Here is a 26,384-nt window from a genome sequence, read left to right on the forward strand (position 1 = left end):
AAGCAAAATCCAGAGTGTCCAGACGGTCGAAGTTCTGTGGTTTCTGGTTCAGAATCTTGTCCACTTCGAATATAGGATCCTACAGCCAGTTAAGCCCTTTTGTACCCACAGGAGTGGGTTGGATAGATTCAGGGCACCCACACAGGGGAGGGTCAGGACAGTCGGGAGGTTACTCCCATGTCCTCTGCCCAGTTTCGTGCCAGAGCAGGAGCCAACAGCTCCCAGGACTGGTTTGTACTGGACTATGCACAAGGACACCAAATATGCCCCTCCTGCAGACTTTCGGTCGCTGGCAAGGGCACCCACCCAGGCCTCATACACGAAATCCTGTCTGGGAGGTGGTCACACCTCCCTGTGACAGGATGCCTATTGTTCCACCTTCCTCTGCTCGAGCTTGGCTCAGCAGCAGGAGGGCAGAAATGTGTCTCTGGTCGGCAGCAACCATTTTGTACTACCTGGGACTAGGAGTCTGATACCAGGAACACCAGGGACCCAGCAAAGCTCACTTCTGAGAGCTGGAATCATACCCCCCACACTGGTTACCAGTGTGGGGGTATGATTCCACAATGTTTGACACCAAACACAATAGGGTTACTTTCAGCCATTTTAGAGTTTGCCATTACCTGGTCGATTAATGCCACTCTATATGTCGTAAATGGCTGATTCACTGACAACCCGGCAGAATGGACTCCGTAGGCTGTAGGGGTGTACTGCTCATGCAGTGGCACCCTCTCACTTAGAACCAAACACCCTGCCTTCAGGATTGGTAAGGCCTGCTATAGAGGTGACTTATAGGTTTTAAGTGCAGTGACCCTTAGATATAGTAAACCTATATCTTAAGTAAGTGGTGCATGCACCAACCTACACAGGCTGCAATGGCAGACCTGTAGATCAATATTGCATGGCCTCCCATGGGTGGCATAATACATGCTTCAGCCCATGGGAGTCCTCTGGGGGTACCAATGCCCTGGGTACATGGGCACCATATACTAGGGACTGACAAGGGTACCCCAGTATCCAATCGGGAGTGTACCAAAGTACATAACAAAACCAATTTAGGGAAAAAGCCAATATACTGGGGTCCAAATTAGCAAGATCCCAGTCAGACTAGTCAAAACAGTGAAACATGAAGCAAAAAGTGGGGGTAACCAAAAGAAGCAGATCCTACTTTCCTACAGTTACCATTAGACATGGCTATGTTGAGCATTTCCCCAAATGTGGGCTTTGAATTTGAAGTGCAGACAAAACCCTAAACATTCGCTCTAGAGTCTGTGATGAATCAAAAAGCATTGTCCACTTACTATCTGCACAAGAATAAGCAAGCACTTCTCAAAACACGGTGGTACAGCAAGAGAGATAGATTGCACACTTGCTTGCATTTTCCTATGCTGATTAATTCATTGTGCTACTGCTCCACAGTAGGTGTAGAACACATTTGGATACCACTAAGAAATAAAGTGCTGTCCTTGCCTGCTGTGGTGAGAGAGTTGTCCGGAACGTTACCACACAAATATGACTGTGAGCAACAAGGACGTGTACGCAATGTTTGGAGAGTCTATGTGGTTCCCTATTTGTATCAGTTTGTTTGTCCAGCTATTTCGGAGGACCATGGAATGTTTATAAGTTCAGAAGGCTTATGCTCTTTTGGAAAAGGAGCAGAGGATGAGTCATCATCTACCAGAATATGTCACTCATCCAAGGCGGTAAAAGATATCTTTGGTGGAGCACGTATATATTGGGCCCTATTACGATGCAAGTTGGAACTTCTCTGACTTGGTTTCAAATCCGACAGTCTTATTAAGATGAAGGCTGTCTGATTTGAAACCAGTTGTCGGACCGAATGGCTTCTGGCCGGCTCAAGGAGCTCTTCGGCCAGTCGGAAGCCTCTCATAATCCTCTTTGTATGGGGTTTATGAAGTTGGGATTATGTTTTTGGTTTCGGACAAGCTTTTTATGCCGGGCTTTCCGACATGAAAAGTCTGTTGGAAAGCAACTTTGGGGGCACCTAGCCCGGCCCCCTTGCCACAGCAGCCTCCGGTTCATCTCTTCACCAGCTGGCAGGCACCATGAGGTGCCTGCCATGCGGTGCAGAGATTAAAACAAAACCACCCATTTCTCTAAGGGAACTTGTGCTACGGGCGGTTAACGGCCGCAGCACAAGATGCCATAGAGAAATGGGAGTGTGCGACCGCACCATGTGCGGTTGCACCCATATAATGCAGTCGGGACCTATTCCGCAATGGTATCTGCCTGACATTGTAATGAGGGCCTATATATTTAAAGTTTCCTGTGCCCCAACAAGGATTTGGAAGCCCAATGTATATTCTTGAGCCTGGAGATATAGGGCCATATGTAGGTAATTTGTGTTTTGCGATTCTCGAATTGCGATTTTTAGAGAATCGCAATTAGAGAATCGCAAAACGCAATGTAGGTAGGATTAGCAACATTTTTTGCGAATCCCACGTATTTCTTATTTGCGAATCGAAAATTGAGATTCGCAAATAAGGAATACCTTCTCATTAATTTCTATGGGCTAGAAGGCCCATAGGAATGAATGGGAAGACATTCTCAATTTGCGATTCTCAATTAGAGAATTGCAAATTGAGAATGTAATTTCAGGGTTGTAAGGGTGTCAATAGGACACCCTTTTGCACATGTGTGCATATGTGGCTCACATACATGCCCTAAGGGCATGTATGTGAGCCACATGGCACTTTGAAAAATGCCAAAAAGTGGACTTTTCAAAGAAATCGCAAAATACCACCAACCTGAAGTCGGTGGTATTTTGCAATTCCTTAAGCCAAAATTTGCACAACTTGGGTGCTTCCTACATTGCATTTAAGGAATCGCAATTTGCGATTCCTTAAATGCAATAGCAAAATAGGTCATCGCAAATTTTGCGATTCCTATATTATTCAGCGAATTTCAGCATTTGCAAACGCAATTAGGCTTTCTACATATGGCCCATAATTTCCCTCTATTAAACGGACCAAAAATGTAAGTATCTTCTTCACAGGTGAGCGACAAACCAATTCCTAATGCATGGGGCGAGGGGGATAGGTGTAAAAATATACTAAAACAAAAGTTAAAATACAGAGAAGATCTGTACGAATTGACTCTAAATTTGAAAAAGCACACATAACCAACCTGGACTCTGGTTGAATGCCAAATGTGGTGTCATTTTGCTCAAAAGTGTTTTTTACGATTTCAATTTTTTTTATGTCAACCTAAAACTGCACATACTAGTTAAAATAGAGAAATCCTATTTTTCGACCAGAAATAACTTTACGCCCTTTTGACAAATATGCAGGACGTTTCAGATGACAGAGCAAAGGTAAATGAAGCTTTCTTTGTGACGATTCATGCACAGTCATGGCCGGCATGACTCGCGGGCAGGGGTTCGCGTGGAGGGAGTCAGGCGGTGGGGGTTAATTTTATAAAATGTAAAACATTTTACTTACCTTTGCTGCCCGATCCGGTCCCGTCTCGTCCTGCGTCCTCTCCTCCCTCCACACGGGAAGCAGGCAGCCTCCCTCCCCTCCCCTAAGCCAATTACAACGCTGCAATGGCAGCGTTTTGATTGGCTGGGACGCCGACCGCACAGGCATCCATGGGGAGACTTTTTTTCTCCATGTAGGCTGCATGCAGGTTACATGGAGAAAACGGCAGAGTGTGTATGACTGTTTGGTCATCCCTGGGGCCGACCAAACAGTCAGCGCCCTCGGAGTAAGCAAGCCACTCCTCCCCTGTCCTGGAGCAGGACCGCCCACCCGCTCGCCCCCAAACAAACCCTTCTACTCGCAGTGCGAGAAGTAGAAACATAAAATGGTTTTTATAATACCATTTTATGTTTCTGCTTCTCGCACTGTCAGAAAGCAGTGGGGCAACGCTCTTCCACCCACATAGAAGAATGTGCATGAACAGGGGCGATCCTCTATCGGCAGAAAACATATTAGCAAAGAAAATTTCCTATTGATTCACATATTTAAAAATTACTGCCTCTGTAATATAAATATCAGTCTGACAGGGAAGAATATTCAGTCAAGCAAGTAAACAAATCTAATTCAAGGGAACACTTTATGTTTCAATTGTAAGATATTAACCATATCTTTCGCTTGCTTTTTAGGAAGACCCCAAGCCTGGAGACCTTATTGAGATTTTCCGAATTGGCTACCAACACTGGGCCGTCTACGTGGGGGATGGTTATGTAGTGCACCTGGCACCTCCAAGTAAGACCTAGTCTAACCTTTGCTCTTTTCTAACATGGGTCGCCGTAGGTTCCCAAGCAGCTTAGAGCACACAGGCCCAGTAGTCAGGGGTAATATAACTTATGAACAACTGTGTTCCTGGAATCATCCACACCTGCACATATGGATGCAGGCAATCACATATGCACGTATACAGTATGAGCAGTGTTTTTTCTTAAAGTATTTTTTTTTTTTTTAGCATTTTGTATACGGATACAACCAAGTAAAACTTTACAGCATAATACAATCACTATAAAGTGCATGCTAACAACTTTGAAGCTGGGGAACCAGGTTCTAGTTTGGCGGCAGGCTCAATTATCCTGTGATTCTGGGCAAATCACTTAATCTTCCAGTGCCTACAAATGAATGTGTCTGTCTGTAGCGCTACTGAGGCCGTATTACAGATGGTGCCCCGGGGGCGCATCGGGCATTTGCACACACTTTGCGGGCCCCCTGGGCGCTTTGGTATTATAAAAGGGGACGCAGACGCTTGTCGATTCCCTTCTGTCATACCGATAGTGATGGCGCACTTAAAGCGCCAGCACTATCAACAGAGTGTGATCCCTCATTTTGCATAGGGGCGTGCCCTATGCAAAATAGGGAACACCTTTGACTCTGGGCCTGCGCCATATGACAGACACGGCGCAGAGTCAAAGAAGCCATCAGGAGGTGCACTGACAGTGCACCATTTAAAAGTGGCGCACTGTCAGTGCGCCTCCTGGCAGAAGCCCTCTGCAGGGGGTAAAGGGGGTCCCATGGACTCCCCAAACATCCCCTTGCAGGTGGGTGCAATCGCTGACTGCACCCATCTGCAAGGGATCTCTAAACCCCTTTGAAAGTGCAGGCGGTGCAGAAGCAAGAGGGCTCTTCTAGGGGTCCCCATACTCGCTTTTCGACAGGTTTTCATGTCGGTAAGCCCGGCATGGAAAGTCTACCGGAGACAGAGTATCGTAATCCCAAGAGTGAAAAGGCCATTCTTTGGGATTACATGCCACCTCCGACTGGCCGTTGGCCTCCATGAGCCCGTCAGAAGCCAGCCAATATGACCCGCTGATTTAATTGCCGACCGCCAGCATTGTAATGTGGCAGTCGGAAATTAAATCGAGATGTGGCCCAGAAAGCCACAGATCGACGGTCAGAGCCTTGCCATGCCGCATCATAATAAGGCCCTCGATGTTGTATTTTGCATATATCTACAGCATCCGAACATATCATGACTGTACCTGGGCATACAATGGTGGCTTTGACATATGAAATCTGTTAGTGGCAATAATTGTTTTTACTCCCCACATAACCTGTGTTCCTGTCTGCTCTCCCACTTCCATACACCACCTCCACTCATACATTTGCATTTGTACATGAAGACACAAACAACCACAAATACTCTTGTTTATGCTCTAGCTCTATCACAAATGAGTGTTGTGAATGTGGGATTGATGTGACAAACATTAGTTTTCCTGATTCACTGAGATACTCCAGATTTGTCAGACAACGACGTGATATTTCTCAGCTTATTTTACTTTCTCATGTTAACAATATCACTTGGCCTTATTCAAAACAATGGTCAGGTGCAGAACCACCCCCTTCTTCTTTGAAACTGAAATCTCCTACAGTATCACTAAATGCAGGTATATTTGCAGAAAGCACTCACTTATTCACTTAACAATATTAAAAAGTAATGGGATGGCAAGCATTGTACTTTGTAAATGACAGCCAATGTAGCATTAACATAACTCGCATGCCAGGAAGTAGCACAACACAAGTAAACAGGACATCACCAAACTAGAAGTGAAGAAGTGAAAAAATGAAAAAACACAGGGCAGGGACTTTTGGTGTTCATCTAGAATGTGGAACAGCATCCATCTGCACTTCAGACTTAACCTATAGCTATTCCTATTTATTATTAAATGCTGAACGCTAAGCTCTCAATGAACATATCAACCATCTTGAGTAGGTAATTTTTGGCTAACTTCACCAAACCTTTCCTACTCATAAGAGATTCAGCTCTTTGGTCTTAGAAATGTGTACATTTTGTTGTATCTTCAGTTCTGAATGTTGTACAGCTCTCTGGTCTCCCTAAGAAGGTTCACCCTCTATATCTACCAGTACATGCATACATTAGATAACTCTCTCATTAGTGAGTGCTCTTACATTACTCACTCAGATGTGTCACATTTTGGTCAATTAATTGCAAAATAGTGATTCTCTTACCAAAATGTGTGCTTGTGGTGTTCTCATTGCCCCATGCTCCCGAAGTGCTATCACCTTGGACCTTCTAACCACAGCTAGAAGGAAGGCAGTACCTAGGAATATGATGGCAGAATGTGGGCATACAGTGATTGACCATGGGCACATGATGGCAGTACCTTAAAAAACAAAAAGGCATTACCTGATCATGTTATAGAACCAGTTTAAAGGATGTCTTTGGCATGTGAGGATTTCTTTAAGTAAAATTATAGTACAATAAAAGCATACTCTGACAGGAGCTGAAACTTTAACGCTTTAAAAGGGGCCTAAGGTAGCCGTTCCTAGTTATAAAATATCAATATAGTTTAAATGGTGCTTGCACACTACAATTTCTATCTTATCAAGTGAAAATAATCTGAAAACTCTATCAATCAAGTCTTTTGTTCCAAACTTCATTGCTGTAAACAGTTATGTAATGCTTTTAATGTGTAAGTGAGGTGTTTGCACTGTGCTACTTTGTGTATGGGTAGCCAGTGTAGCTCCTTGAGGTGAGGTGAATTGCGCTTGCAAAGTTGAGCGCTAGGCTGACTTGTCTGTGCCATGCAGATCCAGCAGAGCACGTTACATTGTATTCCAATATTGTGAGGGTGATGGATGAGGATAGGTTGGGAGACTGTGTCAAATGCTGCAGAGAGATCCAGAAGGATGGGAGCCGCTGTGTCTCCTCTATCCAGATCATATGGATGTTGTCTGTGCCTGTCGATCTTGTAGACAACAGGATAGCTTTAGCAATGTTTTGTGCCACTCCAGGATTCAGCCAGATACCTTTGAGGTACAGCAGATCCAGGGCATTGTGATGCAGCAGTTCCAGATCTCCGGGGAATGTTTTGTGAGTAAGTGGGGGCTAAAGAGCATGCATGAGAATATGCAGTGTTGTGTGGAGGGTGATGGGAGTGTTTGAGTCGGACAAAGTTAACATGATAACATCAAGATGTCACTGGATAGAGGAGGATCAATGATTCTGGTGCTGTTAGACCTGTCGGCAGCCTTTGATACTGTGTCTCATGAGATTCTTCTCGGCCGATTACAGAGAGTGGGTATTGGAGGATTGGCACTGTCCTGGTTGGAGAGTTTTCTCTCCGGCCGCTCACAATCTGTTAGCATGGGACCCTATCGTTCCACCTCGAGGGTACTCACTAAGGGGGTGCCACAGGGCTCATGCCTAAGCCCCACATTATTTAATGTGTATGTGGCCCCTCTTGCAGAGATTGTGAGAAAGTTTGGGTTCACTCCAGTGTCATATGCTGATGACACCCAGCTGCTTTTCCCTTTCAACTCTCTTACGCCCGATGTGAAGAACAATTTTGCCGAGGGCATGAGAGCAGTTTCCAACTGGATGGCTACCAACTGCCTCCAGTGTAACGTCGGGAAGACCGAGGTAATGCTATTTGGGAAAGCTAGCATGCTCTGGTCTCCCGACTGGTGGCCTTTAGATCTTGGCCCCGTCCCATGCCCAAAGCCAACTGTTAAGAACTTGGGGGTGAAATTGGATCAGAACTTGAGCTTAAAGGGGCATGCTAACTATGTCACAGGAGCCTGTTTTAGAACAATTGGCCAGTTAAGGCGAATTTTCCCTATGCTGCCTGACAATCACAGGAAGACCCTTGTACAGGCCCTGGTGATAAGTCGCCTAGACTACTGCAACGGCCTCCTCATATCAGCGAATGAGGAGGCGTTAAATCGTTTGCAGGTGGTCCAAAATACGGCGGCCAGACTAATTCTAAATGCTCCCGCAAGGACCCCGTCCAAACCCCTGTTAAGACACCTTCACTGGCTGCCCATACGACAACGTGTTACGTTTAAAATCTGCTGTTTAGTGCACAAATGCCTCTATGGGCAAGGCCCTAGATATTTGGCACAAAAATTTCAGACATACAAACCTGAACGTCTATTACGTTCCAGCAACCAATGTCTACTGGAAATCCCCACTATAAAAAAAGTCAGACAAGGTGGACGTGCCCTATCATTTATAGCCCCAACCATGTGGAACAAACTTCCATCTGACCTAAGACACAACGACAACCATCTATGTTTTAGGAAGGCCTTAAAAACTCTTTTGTTTCAGGTAGCATAACCGTCCCTGTGGTATTCCACAGAGTCAACATATTTCAGAATTTTTGCGAGCAAAGCGCGGAGATACCCCATGGGTCGATTCTGGCGCGATATAAGCAATTAAATAAATAAAATAAATAAAGTTGGGTTTTGGTTGCTGTGGGTGTGGGAACTGTGGTATCGAGGCACAAGTATGTACATGAGATCTTATAGTATGCGCAGAAGAATGCCCCCTTGGCGTTGTGCGGTCAGGCCGCAGTGAGTGTACGCAAAAGTTGAGAGGGCAGAGGGTTGCGGTGAGTTCGAGGTGGGTGGGAGTAGGACCAGGGTTCTGGTGCTAGGCACAGACTGGTCATGGACAGATGAAGATGGTTTACCTTTGTCTTACCAGTCACGCATTCCCTGTGAGCATTCGCTGTGCATCCACACTGCAGCTGAAGGAAGTGACCTGATTCGGGCCACCCGGGTCCCTCACGACCACCTCTCAGCCTTCCATACAAATGAAGAGTCGGTTAGACAGTAGAGAATACAAACCAAGTATATTGTATTCAGGTACACACGAGCAGAGTCCGGTCTGACGAGTCGGTTAGACAGTAGAGAATACAAACCAAGTATATTGTATTCAGGTACACTCGAGCAGAGTCCGGTCTGACCAGCCTCCTAGGATTGCTGCTGAGGGACTGACTTCAGCAAACATAGAGATACATTATGTACATTTCTGAACCAAGAAAGTCCAACTCATAATGGAATTCTACTAGCAGGTGCAGCTAAAACAAAGAAGTACAGTAAGATGAGTTTTGACTCTGAGGCCAGGCACACATTGTGTCTATGCCAAGGTTGTACTGTTTGTGCCTACCGCTAGACTAGTGGGAGAAAGCCTCTGTCTATGGGAAAGGAATGTGTTAACAAGAAAAGTTTATTCATTTGCAGAACAAGGCCTAACTTTCGAGAAATGTAACTTTCCACAGCCTGCTTCTCGAGAAGGGAATACACAGTTGACAACATGATTCAAAATAGCTGTTAAACATAAAATGGTGCCGCGAATGCTAACTTAACATAAGAACAAAACACAAACAAGATAGCTAAACAAATTCATTTCATCAGCCCTCCTTTTAGCATTCGCGAACTCATTTTAGATTGTGGGTGGAAAAGATGTAATATCCTGAGAAGCAAAAGGACATGAACACCCAATTCATATACTCAGGATCAGGAATAGAAGTTGCAAGGGATGATACAGAACCAAAATGCCCTGGTTGATCTGCATCATATCATTAATGTCCTCTTGCAGCATGACCACAGCACTAGTATCATGACCTGGCATCTTTTGTTGGGGGTGAGAACATTTATACAAGAGGTGCAGCAAGTCGGGAGACAGTGTATGCAAAGGCAACATGTAAGAGAAAATGCCAGCAATCACAGATAGAAAAATAAGGATCTTCCGACCTCAGGACGTGAGCATATTCCAGAAAAAACCCGGATGGATTCCAAAAAACGACTTTCATGGTGTATGTTAGATGAGAGTCTATGCAATTTATGTATGGCAGCAGAAACATTGGTGGCATGGTCAGAGATGTAAACGCAACAGCTACTGCTAATGACGCGTTCTGCAAAGTAACTAACCCCGTAGCCTGAAACTCAGCAATGATGTTTGTCAGTATCCCAGCTGTTGTATTAATAACCCCTTCAACAACCCTTGTTAACCGATGAATTTTAAGGCTATTGGACATGAGGCCCCAAAAGGTTATGAGACCCTTCATGGCATCCTCAAACTGTTGTACAGTGGTATCTGTCTGATCTATATCCTTTGTGTCAATGATTCCTCTGACTTGGGGAAGTATACTCTCCTACGCTACAGCTGATGATCTTTATGGTAATTGGGCGGAGCAGTATACACCGGGGGAAGAAGAACAGAGAGGTAGCATCTACCTGACCATCCCCTAGGAAGCCAGACATAAGCTTGGGATCCACAGACAAAATAGACATTAGGGGGTAAGATCAAAGGCGGACTATTAATCGTGCTGAGTGGGTAGGTAAAATTGCATTTACTTTCCCCCACTTCTATCCCCCATTCCCCTGGACACAGAAAGCAGCTGCTGAGCTGACCACAGACACCGGCATTGGTTTGTCCTTAGTGATATTACGATCTTGGGAAGATTGGTAATACTCAGAGGTGTTAAACTCCCGGAAATCCGACATTTCCATTCAAAGCAATATGTTGTTTTTCACCTTTTCATATTTGCTTATGCAGGAGTTTGGGGGCAAAGTACCGGAAATCCCTTGGCCTGCCTTTCATATGGGGGTAAACCCATACTGAAAACGTATATAATCTACCACCGTGCGAGAATCAGCAGATGTCATGACCTGACTAGAGAGTTGGAAATGGTGGTGTACCATAACGAACAGTTCAATCAACCCTCACAACTTCCAATGTATCACAATGGCATGGACAAGAAATTATCACTTTTACGACTAACTGAAGGGAGCAAGCCACAAACCCAACAATTATTTGTATTGGACATGTCATGAGCTTGATGCAACATTTGTATAAAGACATTATCTGTGTAAGTATTTTGGTGCTCTCTTTTGTGAGGGGCCAAAGTAACAAAAATGTGTTCAGGGGGAATGGGTGTTGTACCAACCAAGAAATGTACAGGATACTTCTACTCTAGAAACCAAGATATTCCAAGTATTGCTACTAGGGCAATCACAACTATTAATGCAAAAACTATTTTACTCTTTGTAGATCAACCCTGTGCTGGACGCGATGGTGCAAATGGCTGTTCCTCCTCATTATTAGGCCGACCAAACGGATGCATTATGAAGCAAGAAAGAGAATGTAGTCAAAATTGATAAAAAAGGCAATTGTTCCCAGTGTCCGTCTGAGCCTCACTGGTACAGGCTCCTATTGTTCATCAACGTTGGTGCTCTTGAGCACCTGTAGTGGAGCTTGCTCAGTCCTAAGCTCTTGACGAATCCCACGTTGATCAGGATAATGTAACCCGTTCCAAGGGAGCAAGTTTAATCTATCCTGTCCAATGTCGGAGCAGTGCACCAATCTCGCCTTTCCATAAACTAACTCCATTGGTACTATAGCAAAGTACACCCTAACTTACACAGTCCATCCCTAACTAATCTGACTTCTCCTTTGGTGCACAGTTCTTCATCCGAGGACGCAAATTGTACCTGGTGACTCCAGGCACAGCGGGGTCAACGAAGAGAGGCTCTTTAATGGCTCGGATTTCTGGAGGGACCGCTGTGTTTAGTATATCATCGTTCTTAGCATCCGTTTGGGTTCATATAAGCTGCGCATTACCAAAAGGGACAAACTCAGGTACCTTTTCACCCTCAGCATCCCCAATGCCATCCCTTACCCATTGGTCAGAGGGCAAGGGCAAGGGTATCCAGCGACAATGGTGAGAGTATTCTGCTTAATTCCGAAACTCTGTCCATCACCACCCCTTGTTGTTAAATATTTTGTCCACCCTAAGCGTGGAAGGGTATACTCAGATGTGAGTCCCTTGCTCATTGCACCATCAGGATTCAAGCAAGCCGGGCCGACGACGGCTGAAATGCCAGAAACCGGTCCCCGGAAGCTTGTTTCCTTCCCAGTGTAAAAATTGTCTTGGTAGTTTGATTTGCCCTGTTCCCATCATGCACTGGGACAGGAACAGACTAATTTGCACATAGCCAGGTTCTGAGCTGGGATGGTGCAGTGAGCTAAAAAATGGTGTTGGATCTAGCCCTGATCTCTTGACTGGGTGAGAGTATTCTGCTTAATTCAGAAACTCTGTCCATTACCACCCCTTGTTGTTAAATATTTTGTCCACCCTAAGCGTGGAAGGGTATACTCAGATGTAAGTCCCTTGCTCATTGCACCATCAGGATTCAAGCAAGCCGGGCCGACGACGGCTGAAATGCCAGAAACCGGTCCCCGGAAGCTTGTTTCCTTCCCAGTGTAAGAATTGGCTTTGTAGTTTGGTTTGCCCTGTTCCCATCATGCACTGGGACAGGAACAGACTAATTTGCATATAGCCAGGTTCTGAGCTGGGATGGTGCAGTGAGCTAAAAAACTGTGTTGGATCTAGCCCTGATCTCTTTACTGGGTGAGAGTATTCTGCTTAATTCAGAAACTCTCTCCATCACCACCCCTTGTTGTTAAATATTTTGTCCACCCTAAGCGTGGAAGGGTATACTCAGATGTGAGTCCCTTGCTCATTGCACCATCAGGATTCAAGCAAGCCAGGCCGACGACGGCTGAAATGCCAGAAACCGGTCCCCGGAAGCTTGTTTCCTTCCCAGTGTAAGAATTGGCTTGGTAGTTTGGTTTGCCCTGTTCCCATCATGCACTGGGACAGGAACAGACTCATTTGCATATAGCCAGGTTCTGAGCTGGGATGGTGCAGTGAGCTAAAAACGGTGTTGGATCTAGCCCTGATCTCTTGACTGGGTGAGAGTATTCTGCTTAATTCAGAAACTCTGTCCATCACCACCCCTTGTTGTTAAGTCTTTGAAATGTGATCCTTCTGCCATACGGGGTCTAACAACTTGCAAATACCCTTAGCACTGATATGAGCTGGGCCCGCAGGAAGAACATATGCATCTGGCAACATCCATCTCTACTTCCCTGACTTGTCAATCCAACATCCCTCATCATTCAAGTTTGCTGTACTTTCTTGCCACACTGCTAATTCCTCCACCATGGCCTCACTCTGTATTTCCTTCCCATTCTCTGGTGTATCCTCAAACATGGTAACCTCAGGCACCCACCTATCGGGACCTGCTATAAACATTCTTTTCATCTTCGTTCATCCTGTTTACTTAGCTATCTGATCTGCAAAGGCGTTCCCCTTACCCACATCGTCAGCAACTTTCCCATGGGTGCTGGGCTTCACTATTGCCAATTTCTTAGGGAGTGTCAAAGTGGATAGAAGCCTATATATGAGAGGGCCGTGTTAAATTCTCGTTCCATGGGAAGTAAGGAACCCTCTCTTCCCAGAGCTGCCCAAAATTATGGGCGACTCCAAAGGCGTATTGACTGTCAGTATAAATATTGACAACTTGTCCCTCACTCAATTCACAGCTCCAATAAGGACGAAAAGCTCTGCAGCTTTGACCGACTGATAGGGAACTCGTGATGTCTCAACTGCTGTACGCAGTGTAGTAATAGCCTACGCAGCAGTTGTAGTGCCATCTGGTAACTTTAAGCAAGAGCCATTGACAAACTATTCCCCTTTAGGATCAGATAAGGGAAGATCAGTCAGGTCTACCTTCCCTTCGACTCTTCTTCCACCCGGAAGATACAATAATCTGCGCCGTCCCCTCACCTGCACTATAATCGTTTAAGCACCGCGCTTTGCGGGTCCCTGACTCACCTCTCGCTTTGGCCGACATCTTGGGGGAGATTTGGACGCTTGCCATTCGGGGTTAGCAGACCAGCTGTCACAAGGACACGCTGACCTGCATATAAAGCAGCCATTTTACGTGCAGCGTTCTCGCGCAGCGTTAGTGCCGTAGTAACGCCGGAGTCATGCCAGAGTCCAGCCCGTCTGCGCCCATCCGCGCTAAGGCCGGGCTAAAGGGCTGGAGACTCTGGCCCCGGAGTGTAAGAGGTATGCCTCCCCGGACATTGCCTCTATGCTCTTTCCAGGATTTTGTTCGGCTGAGACCAGCTTGGCTCCCATGCCATTTTTCCTGCGCATGGATACTCTAAAAGAGTCCTTTTACTGTACTTGTTTCAGCACTTGCGGTAAGCCTCCGGCAGTTTGTATTCATAAGCCCCACTCCGTGTCCGCTATCGTCCCCAGGTCGCCTATCCTGGTAGGAATCGGGCTTACTAATCAACACTAGATCTCTATTGAAAAATAATATCGCTTTCTGCAATTTTGTGACAGCACGAAAGCCCACATGGGTGTTTCTCACGGAAACTTGGGCTACTGAGTCTTCGGAACCTGACCTGGTTGAGGCTGTGCCAAATGGGTACTCCCTATCAAGATTAGATAGAGTGGGGCGTAGAGGAGGTGGCCTTGGAATTCTCTATAAAACCTCGCACCCCTGTCATACTACTCAGCTTTCCAGGCCCTCCGACCTTTTTCAAGCCCTGCACTTTCTTATAAAATCCCCCGATGCAGCGCCTTTTGTGGGTATTTTGGTTTATAGACCCCCCGGCTCAAGGACAGATTTTAGTCAGTCTTTACTTAGCTTGTTGGAACCGTATTTTGGTGCTTCTAATCTGACAGTTCTTGGTGATCTAAATTTTCACCTAGATAATCTTGATTCTAAGGCCTCCGTAGACCTTTTGGATGCACTATCTGCCTGTGATCTCGTACAACTGGTTAAACACCCTACCCATCAGGCGGGTCACATATTGGATGCGGTCTTCTCCAATGATGAGAGGCTCAAAACTGATGACCCCATCCCTCTGTCTTGGTCGGACCACTCTGCTGTCCCCTTGGAACTTTCGCTTACTCTTACTCCCATAAAGAGGGACATACCCACCCAAACTATTCTCAAGAGGAATCTGAAGAATATTACGAGTTCCTCGTTGGGCCCTCTGATGAAAATTTTTAAAATTGCCCTCTTCGAGGATATCAATTTAGCTGCTTCAAAACTTTCTAAAGCAATTAGTACTGCAGTAGGCGTGCTAGCTCCTCTCTCCTCGTGCTATTCTGCAAGAAAGAAACATTCCTCACCTTGGTTCTCGGAGTCCCTTAGGCTCATGAGACAAGGGTGTAGGAAACAAGAAAGGCTCTGGCGGACGAGTTGGAACCCTGAGGAGAGAGAAAATCATAAAAGACTCCTCAAGGAGTATAAACTTGAGATTATCAGAGTTAAGCAAGACTACTTTGCTAACCTGACAACGGCTCTCTCCTCTCTCAGGGACCTCCTTTAAAATAGTGGACTCGCTTTGTACACTAAAGACGCAGGATCCTGTAGTAAGTTCTCAGGAATTCTGCGATGATATCGCAGGATTCTTTCATGTTAAGATTGCGGACATATATAGGGATCTTGAATTACAAAGATCCGATACCCCGCCTCCACCCGTTCCCATGTCTCTTGTTATGGAGGAGATTTCTTCCAAATCTTTTAAAAATCTGTAAGAGTTTCCATCGCTGTCCCTTCAGGAGCTTGACCTGCTCTTAAATAAGACGAGGTCGGGATCTCCACTAGATCCCTGCCCCTTGAAAGTCCTGAAGGAGTGCAGAGACCCCCTTCTTCCCCCCCGGCTTGATATCATGAATAGGGCCATGAGAGAGGGCATCTTTCCATCCCAATGGAAGAGCGCGGTGGTTAAGCCACTTCTAAAGAAGCCTACTCTAGATCCCGAGGTGTTTAAGAATTACCGCCCTATCTCTTTGCTTCCTGCGCCGGCAAAGATGCTGGAAACGCATCTGAATCATCATCTGGCGGCATTTCTTGACTCCTCGGGTCTCTTAGACCAATCCCAACATGGCTTCAGGAGACACCATAGCACCGAGTCAGCCCTCACGGTCGTACTGAATAACATCCGCATGGAGGTAGACCAGGGACATTCCACCGTTTTGGTCCTTTTGGACCTCACAGCCGCCTTCAATACCCTTTCTCCCTCGGTTTTAACATCTCGCCTGAGGGAGATATGGGTGGAAGGGGCAGCTTTAAATCTGCTGGCCTCCTTCCTAGACCAGAGGGTACAGAGGGTCAAGCTGGGAGAGTTTCTATCTCCATCCCTACCTGTGCAATGTGGGGTCCCACAGGGGTCGCCATTAAGTCCGACCCTGTTCAACATCTACGTGACCCCACTTGCCAGGTTAATTAGATACTTTGGGATGGAGGTAGTCTCCTATGCGGATGACACTCAGATCTTGGTGTCCCTCTCCCACTCTGGTGACCCGTCCCCGGTCAACTTTAGGAACTGCATGCATGCAGTGTCCCAGTGGATGATCTACAATTATCTAAAGTTGAACGGGGAAAAGACCGAGATCTTGGTGTTTGGCTCCAACAATAACATCGGGTCTCCTGAATGGTGGCCGCCCTCATTGGGATCATGTCCCACTCCTGCGGGATCAGCGCGGAACCTGGGGGTGTTGATTGAGCCTGCCCTCTCCATAACTTTGCAGGTTAACAGAACTGTCGCCACCTGTTGGGGCATTATTAAAATACTCCGCAAAATAAAACACTATCTGTCCCCTCAGGCGCGGAAACAAGTGGTCGTAGCACTTATCGCATCGCGACTGGATTATTGTAACGCCCTATACATCGGCATGAATAAGAGCCTAATCCAATGTCTTCAGACCGCTCAAAATGCGGCAGCTAAATTTGTTCTTGACGCTCCTAGACAGGCTTTATCAACGGTAGCCAGGAAGGCCTTACACTGGCTTCCCATTGAAGCGAGGATCACTTTCAAGACACTCTGCATGACCCAAAGTGCACTCTCTGGGAAGGGTGCGGGGAGGGTCATGAAACTCTTGCTACCTTATGTTTCAAGCAGACTTTTACGCTCCTCCACTAAGAATCTGCTGGTGGTCCCTCGCTTTCGTAAGAGTAAATGGGGTGGAAGGGCTTTCTCTTCAATTGCCCCTAAGTTATGGAACACTCTTCCATGCGACATAAAATCTCAGACTTCCGTCCTTGCTTTTCGAAAAGCATTGAAAACCTGGTTGTTCGCGAAGGCGTCCCCGTAGATACTTCTCATTTGTTTATACTTTTTTGTTAGGCACCTTGACGCCTTCGGGCTTAGTTGCGCATTACAAGACTCTTTTCATTTCATTTCATTTCATAATGTATGTCAATCTCCTCATTCCCAGGAGGGAGGGGTAGTAATGTGACTGGATTCAGAGTGGCACAGCATTTGATTGTAATGTGTTTCGCAAAGAGCGTTAGCTCATAACCTGTCAGAAGTGCATTGGTGAGGTGCTGTGTCCTTGTCTTATTCAAATGTGTATCTACAGCATGGGGTAGCATACCTGTGAGGTGGGTATCAAGTATGAGTCCAGCCGATTGTCTTATTGAGACAGCCACATCTGCGACCGCTCTTAGACAGTTTGGGAGGGCTCGGGAGACGGGGTCAAGCACAGCAGAGAAATATTCACACTGTTGTTGCTTAGCCCCAAACATTTGTGTCAAAACAGAAAGCGCACAACCACCCATCTCATGGACGTACAATACAAAGCATTTAAAGTAGTTAGGGGTACCAAGCACTGGAGCCGAGCAAAATGCAGTTTTTAATTGCTCAAAAGACTAGTGACACTCTGGCGTCCAAGGCACGGGTTCATGCACGTTTTTTAGTGTTAACGCAAGCAGGGGCTTAATAAGCAGTAACCAGGTATCCACTGCCTGCAATAGGAAGTGATACCTGTGAAAGCGCGCACCTCTTTCTGAGTTTGCGGAGCAGGCATTTTAACAATGATACTGATGCGCTCAGGGGTCAATCTCCTACCCTCCTTCGACAGTAGGTGACCTAAGTAGGTGGCCTCCTGTCGACAATACTGACATTTGGAATGGGATCCCCTGTGGCCATTTGAGCTAAATGAAGCACTAATTAAACTGTCCTGTCTCTGCAACCTTGTTCTGTATCTAAGGCGATGATCAAGTCATCGGCATACTGGAGCAATACATTACCTGTAGGGAGCGACAAGGAATCCAGCTGACCTTTCAATGCCTGACTCTAAATACACGGACTCTCTGTATACCCTTGAGGAGCGCGACAGAATCTAAAACTTCTACCAGCTAGGGTGAACCCAAACAGATATCTGCTATCAGGATGAATGGTAATACTAAAGAATGCATTTTTCAAGTCAATGGCAGAGAAGAATTTAGCAGAAGAAGGAATCATTGCCAAGAGAGTCGTAATGTCAGGGACCACCGAGAACTGGGGAATCACTATTTTATTAACTTCAGGCAAATCCATCGCAAAACTATAAGTATCTTCTTGATACTCCAATTGAGGATGGAAAGAATAGGGCTGTTACAAACATTAGCAGTCTTCTCCTCACCACTCCTTTCTTAATCAAATCCTGCACAATTTGTATCAAAGCTCTCTCACCTGCCTGCGGAATTTTATACTGAGGGATACAGGGTAAAATAGCACCTTCCTTTACACATATCGAAACAGGCGCGATCTGCAACAATCCCACATCTGTGATGCCCGTTGCCCACACAACTTTAAATTCAACAGGGAGGGGCTCATCTGTGGATAGACACTGCTTAACGCTCACCACATCAGGACCCATTGTTATATAAATGCCTGCTGGGGAGCAACAGTAGCATGCAATTTTTTCAACAAGCCCAAACCCTTCAAATTGTCTCTGCAATTGGTTGTTAATTGTGAATCCACGGTGAAAGGACCAATAGTCAACGCAAGGGGTTTCGGAATGGGGCTCTCAACAGGTACACCAAAAAAAACCTGCCAAAACATTATTATGGCCAGACAGAGCCGCCCCAGGGACCAAGAAACGAGAAATAGAGCTGTTCATTGCACCTGTATCCACCAAACAAAAACTCCTGAGCCAAACCATGCACATCCGCACTAACATACAGACCGCGTTGAGCTACAGGTATCAGAACTGGTCCCTCACTCTGACCCTGGCTATCCAAGCTGTAAGACATTCCTTTCACCTTGTCCGTATCATATTCATCATGATAATACTGTCAACCCAGAGCGTCATCGAAATAGTTCTGATCTGAACTACCCTGAGAGGCCCCCGCATTCTGAGTCCTGTCCTGTCCACCAACTCCACGACCCCGTCCACTAGAACCTCGTCCTCTAGGGTCCGCGACCTTCTGCAAAACACCGGACACTAGCTGCGCCAGTGTCCTTCCTCTTTACAGTACTCATACTGATTCAGTCCAACAGGTCCTGCTAGTGCGTGGGAGCTGTCTGGCCATCCCATAACATCCTCTACCGTTTCCCCTAGAAGCCTGCTGCAACAACACCTTCGTCTTCATATCCTTATGCTTCTTTTCTGACCTTTCCTTGTCCTCATTTTCCCTATGTTCATAATACTGTGCCATATTCAAAATACCAGAAGGGGAAGAGGTGGACCAGGTGCTTTCGGAAACCTGCAATCGGGACTAAATCTCAGGAAGCAAATTGGAAACAAAACTATTAACAAACAGTTGCACCCCACCTTCAACCGACAAGTCCTGTCAACTATAATCTAGAAACACTCCTTCAAACAGAGTGAAAAAATCAGACACACTCATCTTTCTTCTGACGACAAGCCGATGACCTGTCCCAATCAACCTTCCTCAGAGGCATAAGAGAATGCATGTACGTAATGATTCGACCGGGCAAAGCAAGTATTTCTGCTCTAGGCTTATCACCTGGCATCCGTTCCTGATCCCATACTTTAATTTTATCCCAGGTACCACCCAATTCATCAACGTGATCCTTCGTGTGCACTTGTCAACGGGACTAGTAGACCAAAAAACATTTCAATATCGGAAAGTGTCATAATAGCTTCAGTCAGCAGTAGGATTTTTTTCTAGGGTTAGGTAACTGAGTCTTGAGAGACAAAACTTCACTCCACTTCCATGGAGTATAAACCAATTAATCTTGAAAATGGGTCTCTACCCTTGGCCTAGTCACATTATCATGCTGATCCCCTAGCTCTGGTATCTCAGGATGGTATATAGGATGTATCTCCTTCATTGGAAACTGAGTTACTGAGGTGGGGCTCTTCTCCAGCAGCCTTCCCCAATAAGCAACCAACGTTGCAACATTATCAAAGACATGAGCAGGCTCCATATCACTAACATACACCTGATCCACCCTTGAAATACTGCTCCCAAAGAATGATCGGAGTAGCCGATGTGTTTAAGGGCATGTTGCTTTACAAAAGGCTCATGATCTTTCATCGCACTTCACACGTCTTCCACACTGTAAATGGGGTTCCGAGCCCACTGTGCAGCCTGATTAGCCACCACCTGTTTCTCTGCATCTCCCACATCCGATCGGACCAATGTCTGCCCTAAGCGCTCCTTAAATTTCGTTCAATCTCTATCCTCAGGGCTGCGTACCGGTATCTCACTGTTCAGTAGCGTCGAGGAAGGGAGGAACAGAGTGGGGGTGACAACAGAAGGGGCGGGCACTAATGTAATTGTCGGTTGTGTCGTGGGTGCAAGAGCTGGAGAGAAGCTATAGGCATTGCAGGAGTACTAACAGTCACTGTTGTCACAGACGGTGAGGACGAAGAAAGGACAGGAGGTGCTGTGGCCAAGGTAGTCTGATTAACAGTAAAAGAAGCAGAAACAGCAGAGACAGAAAAACTGTGTAGCTGGGCATTTGGGGGATATGGAGGTGGGGGTCAAGTATCTAACCATTGCTCCACAAACGTATCATTGACTTCTTTGGCCACATATGATTTATCAATCTGTAACTGGGATCTCCTATCTTCAAGTTCAATCCCTATCCCCTATTTCTCTCTATCATGCGCTACAGCTTTCGGAGTCAATGTTTGCATTCTCCCTTTCCCGGCCTCTTTCTCCACTTTCATTCGCCTCTGTTTAACCTCCTCTTGCCATGTTCTGAAGGAATCAAACATAGACTGCCTGCTCCTTCTTGCTAACAACTTCTCCTGTAAAAAGGCAATTTTTTGTTAATTGAAGATGCCCATCAAAGGCCACTGCAACTCGGCATTGTCCCTCGTATATTTGTGAAATAGCGTACTAAACATAATTGGACCAAGGCCATGCTTCACATATATATCAAAATTCGGAGTGCCATCCGGAGGCGCTGGCTGACTTACTTCGAGTTGAGCATCAGCAGAACAACAATGACAACAGGAAGCCAAAAATCGGCTGAACCCAGGCATTTTCAAAAGTAAGCCAAATTTGTTATGTTGCCTGGCACAGTATTCACAAACCAAAATGGTACCATATCCCGAAGAACCAGAGCAAACTCACCAGGTGCACTCAGGTCAAAAGAATGTATTCTCTACTGCCGACTCTTAGGACCAATCGGCCAGATCCAAGGGTTTTGCTGTTCAGGACCCCAGTCGGGATGACCACTGGGTGAGGCACCGACAGACCAGACAGACGAGGCAGCTGCGAGTTCAGGAACTGTCTTATGCAGGGATCCCTGGTCCGCCCGTCCGACCCAACGATGGCCTTGACCTCGTCACACTTCTGCGGGCGAGGATGTGTCACCCGATTGAGTCCCTATTTGGGCACTAACTGAAGGAAGTGACCTAATTATACCCACCCGGTCATTCATGACCACCTCTCAGCCTTCCATGCAAATGAAGAGTCAGTCAGACAGTAGAGAATACAAACCAAGTATATTTTATTCAGGTACACTTGAGCGGAGTCCAGTCTGACCAGCCTCCTAGGATTGCTGCAGAGGGATTGACTTCAGCAAACATAGAGATACATTATGCACATTTCTGAACCAAGAAAGTCCCGCCCATAATGGAATTCTACTAGCAGGTGCAGCTAACACAAAGAAGTACAGTAAGATGAGTTTTGGCTCTGAGGCCAGGTACACATTATCTCTATGCCAAGGTCGTTCTGTTTGTGCCTACCGCTAGACTAGTGGGAGAAAGCCTCTATCTATGGGAAAGGAATGTGTTAATAAGAACAATGTATTCATTGGCAGAGCAAGACCTAACCTTGGAGAAATTGAACTTCCACAGCCTGCTTCACAAGAAGGGAATACGCAGCTGACAACATGATTCAAAATGGCGGCTAAACATAAAAATGGTACAGTGAATGCTAGCTTAACATAAGAACAAAACACAAACAAGATAGCTAAACATATTCATTTCATCACAGCCTTTATTACTCAGTCCTAGGTGGAGGGAGAAGCACAGGAGGAGGTGGGCCAGACTCTGAGAGGAGCGGGAAGAGGGACAACAGTTAGCAGGACAACAGGAAAAGGTAAGGAGAGCTTGGGGAGAAGAAAAGAGGGAGTGACAAATGGAAATGTCATAAACCTAGGGCACAAACCAAGGGCACAAACAAAGGTCAATGACCAGAGAGAAAGCACAAAAGAAAGAAAAAATGCACTAACATGGGCAGTGACAAAGAAAAAAAGGCATAAACAAAGGACAATTATAAAAAGAGAAAAAAGACAAAACAAAGAGAAGAGGCACTAACAGAGGGTAATGAGAACAAGAAATGGCACAAATAAAGATCAGAGAGAAAGAGAAAAGTAACAAAGAATGGACAATGACAAAGAGAAATGGCATAAAACAGAGCAAGATGACGAGTGAGTGGATTAAGAATACAGAAGAGAAATGACAAAACACTAAGGCTGGAGCTAACTTGAGGTGCAGCGAAAGAGAGCGAGAAAGTAACCAGGGATGTGGGAGCTTTGATGCGCTTGAGCAGGGTCCGAAAGGGCCTTATATGGATGGAGGTTGTGGCATAGGTACGTTCTAGGGGAGCTTAGAATGATACCTGCTTAATGCATATGCTATATACTTATATTACAGGTACTTCTTTCCCCATGAGCACAGAACATCCATTGATATCCCAGAACCTACTGTAGTAGTACTTTGTTTTATGTTGTGCAGTTTTGAAGATTTCCTTTCCATTAATTGATCACTCTTAATGTGCGTCTTAATACCTTAATTAGTAAAGTTCATAAATGATTATGTTGCCTGGCCATCGCACAACATCTCATTGTAGAATATGCAGCTGGCAAAGGTACAATGCATCTATCCTGTCAAAAATTCAAACAAAATAAAACACAGATGTAAAAGAACATAACATGCCACAGAATTGGAACTAAGAGAAACTTATGTTCTAAATTGTAAAGGCAACTCCATATCATTTTAGCACTTTCTTACCTAGCTCTGGTGTGTGCAACTCCTGCTATAGTTCTTACTTTGTCAATGCATTCCTTGTGCCATCTTTGACTAACTGCCAGAATGCTTTATAGCATTACTTTTAACGCCTTTCTCTTACAAGGCATGTCTAAATTTGGAAAATCCCTTTTAGGTTGAAGCCTACTAGACAATGCATGCGCTGTCTGTTGCAAGACATATTATGGCTCTTCAAGAACATACAGGTGGCTTGGAGCCTGCCTATTGCTTATCATTGGTTGGCTTTCCTTGTCTATTTCATTTGCCTGCTTCTAATTCGTGTCCCAGCTTAATCAGATTGTCTACTTACATCTCTTTTGAATGGTTGCCTTAGAGGCTTCAACTGCTTGCATTTCAAGAACTTCTTTTTTCTTTTGTGTTAAGCATTACATGGGAGTGTTTGTATGTTCGAGCTGTCTTCTTTGTGCACTTCTCTCCCCCTGTCCTATGTTGCACAACTACTTCTCACCACCCCGTCCAAGTTGCGCTTATCTGTGTGCTTCTCCACATTGCTTCTTCCACTCGTGCCCTCCTTCTCTCTCTCCCAATGCTGCTCCACCCGTTCACACCCTTCGTGTTGCTTTTCCCAACCCCCATGTTGCTGCTGACCCCCACTTCCCTCATGTTTCTTCCATGGACAGTGTTGCTTTCTTCCGCACCCTATTGCTACTGTTCGCCCACACTTTTGCACGTTTCTTTTTCTTTTTTTATAACTGATCCAACTCTAATTGGTAACTAGAAAGAAAAGCACGTTCATGCCTACAAAATGACGTGGAGGCCCAAGACAAAGGCTTTAAAAAAAACTTTAGCCATGCTGCACAACATTGTAGCATTGCTACAAGTAAATGGCACAGCCAACAGGTCTAAGAGGCGAGACCTACTGCTTTATCAATATTTGATCAAAAATCCAGAGGATTACATGTACCCAATACCCCCACAAAAAAATATATTATTTCCCACCTCTCCTTGTTACTGAAGTGAGAGACACAGTAAAGGCAAATGCAGCCTCTTGTAGAGCCCAGAAACACAAAACTTCCTTTGTAAAAAAAATTTTTTATTGGAATTTACAGGATACAAATTACATATAATGACAGACATATAGGTACAATTTCTTGGTTAAAATCTCGCCGCTGACTTAACACAAAAAACATAAAACATAGAACAGAAACCGTCTAGTGGTGGCGGTTGGTTTGACAGAAAAGCAATTCCATTTAAAGGTTGGGTTGTGCTTTGACCCTGGTTGTTATACGGAGATTGTGGGTTTGTTTGGTATGGATCCCGCCTGACTTATAGATTTCTCCTTTGGTCAGCTGGAACCTCAGGGCCTGAAGCAAGTACCACTGATTGGGTGTAGAGGTGTGCTTTGACTATGGTGGTTTGAAGGTGTCCATGTGATTGTCTAGTTTAGACCACATCGCTCTCGAGTGGTGTCTACCTGGCGTGTTTCTGAGGGTGGTCATGTATGCACCTCTTAGGAAGATCACCCAGTTGAGCCAACATTTGAAGGTGGCCTTGGAGGTGTCCTTCCAGTTTGTGAGTATTATTTTTGTTGCCGAAGCAAGGAGAAAGCATAGGAGGTTTTTGTCTTCTTGGGTCGGGACTTCTTGTGAGATATGTGCTGTAGCTATAGTGGCAAATGACTCTTTGAGGGTGAAGCCTAGTGTTTTGTTTGTAAAATCTAGCACCTGTTTTCAGAAGTTTTTGACTTTAGTGCAGCTGAAGATGAAATGTTCTAGGTCCCCTTTCTCTAATCCGCAGTTCCAGCAGATGTCATTGTCTTTTAGACCAACAGATGCCAGGCGTGCTGGCGTCCAGTAGGCTTGGTGTAGTAACCAGAATTTGGTTTGCGCAAGTACTGGGGATATCATGTTCTTAGATGGGGAAGCCCACAGAGCTTGTATTTCTTGTTCAGACAGTTTAGTCTCAGTTTGGCTTTCCCAGTAGGCCTTTTTTTTTATCATTAAGCTTGGTCGTGGTTGGTCGGAGCAGTTTGTACAGAAGTGAGACTTGGTGTCCTATCTTGTTTAAGTTCTCCATGAGCTGGAAGATGGAAGGGGTCTGTCTATGTAGATTTGAGTTCGTTAGGGCTGTTATTATGGCTAAGAAGTTGTAGAGTTCTATGTCTGGTAGGTTGTGTTTTTTTTTCAGGTTGTTGAAGGTGTATGGTGTTCCTTCCTTTTCTAGTTGTATTGGGAATTGAATCCCTCGAGTTTTCCATGTACTCATGTCTTAAGTTTTCCCTCTGTATTTAATCTTGTGGTTCCCCCATAGTGTCTCCCACTGAGAGTTTTTGATGCTGACCTCTAGGTTGCGGTCTATCTTCAGTAGTGCCTGTTTCGTGAACTTTAGAATCGGGTTGTTGTTGAGTGCCTGTTTGTTCGCAGTGAGTGGTGTGAGTGGGGCGGTGTTGTTTAGCATGGCTTTCTCTATGGCTAACCAGGTTGGCGTGTATTTTTAACTGGGTACCACCCAGTGTATTCCTTGTCTGGCTACGAATGCTAGTTGGAACGTTTTCAGATCTGCTAGGTTGAGGCCGCCTAGTTTTTTCCCCAGTCTCAGCTTGCGGAGGCCTATCCTAGCTTTTTTACCCTGCCATATGAATTTGTTGATCATTAGGTCTAGCTTTTTGTGGAAGTCTTCTGTCATGGGCAGGGGGAGCATGTCCGCCAGGTAATTGACTATGGGTGTTACCATCATTTTGATGGTGTCTATGCGGCCCCACCATGTGATGAACTTGGGTGACCATGAGTCCAGTAGCTCTTTCACTTTTCTCAGCGTGAGTGTCTCGTTTAGATCTAGAGTGCCCCTTAGGCGTCTTTTGAATTGGATGCCCAGGTATTTGATGGCCTTTGGCTGCCCGCTAGTCCTATGTTCCCTATTACTTCCCTGGTTGTGTGCACATTGAGTGGCATGCAGTCCAATTTGTCCTTGTTGAGTTTGTAGCCTGAGTGTTTGGCATATGTTTCTATTGTGTTCATGAGTGCTGGTATGGATTCGGATGGGTTGTTTGTCAGAATTAGTAGGTTGGCTGCGTAGGCAGCGATCTTGGCTGTTGTAT

At 45.5% G+C, this 26,384-nt stretch overlaps 1 protein-coding gene across 5 annotated transcripts in view; it reads left to right on the top strand.

The window, feature by feature from the left end:
* LOC147691762 (phospholipase A and acyltransferase 3-like) overlaps window positions 1-26,384 on the top strand; it is a 154,201-nt gene that overhangs the window by 108,265 nt on the left and 19,552 nt on the right. For all 5 annotated transcript variants that reach the window (XM_086938056.1, XM_086938053.1, XM_086938057.1 and 2 more), the window contains exon 3: window positions 4,127-4,229. In XM_086938056.1, coding sequence (XP_086794182.1) covers window positions 4,127-4,229 — 103 coding nt within the window. The remainder of the gene's footprint in view (window positions 1-4,126; window positions 4,230-26,384) is intronic.

This window comes from Lissotriton vulgaris, chromosome 9 (genome assembly GCF_964263255.1).
Source record: "Lissotriton vulgaris chromosome 9, aLisVul1.2, whole genome shotgun sequence".
Classification (NCBI taxonomy): domain Eukaryota; kingdom Metazoa; phylum Chordata; class Amphibia; order Caudata; family Salamandridae; genus Lissotriton; species Lissotriton vulgaris.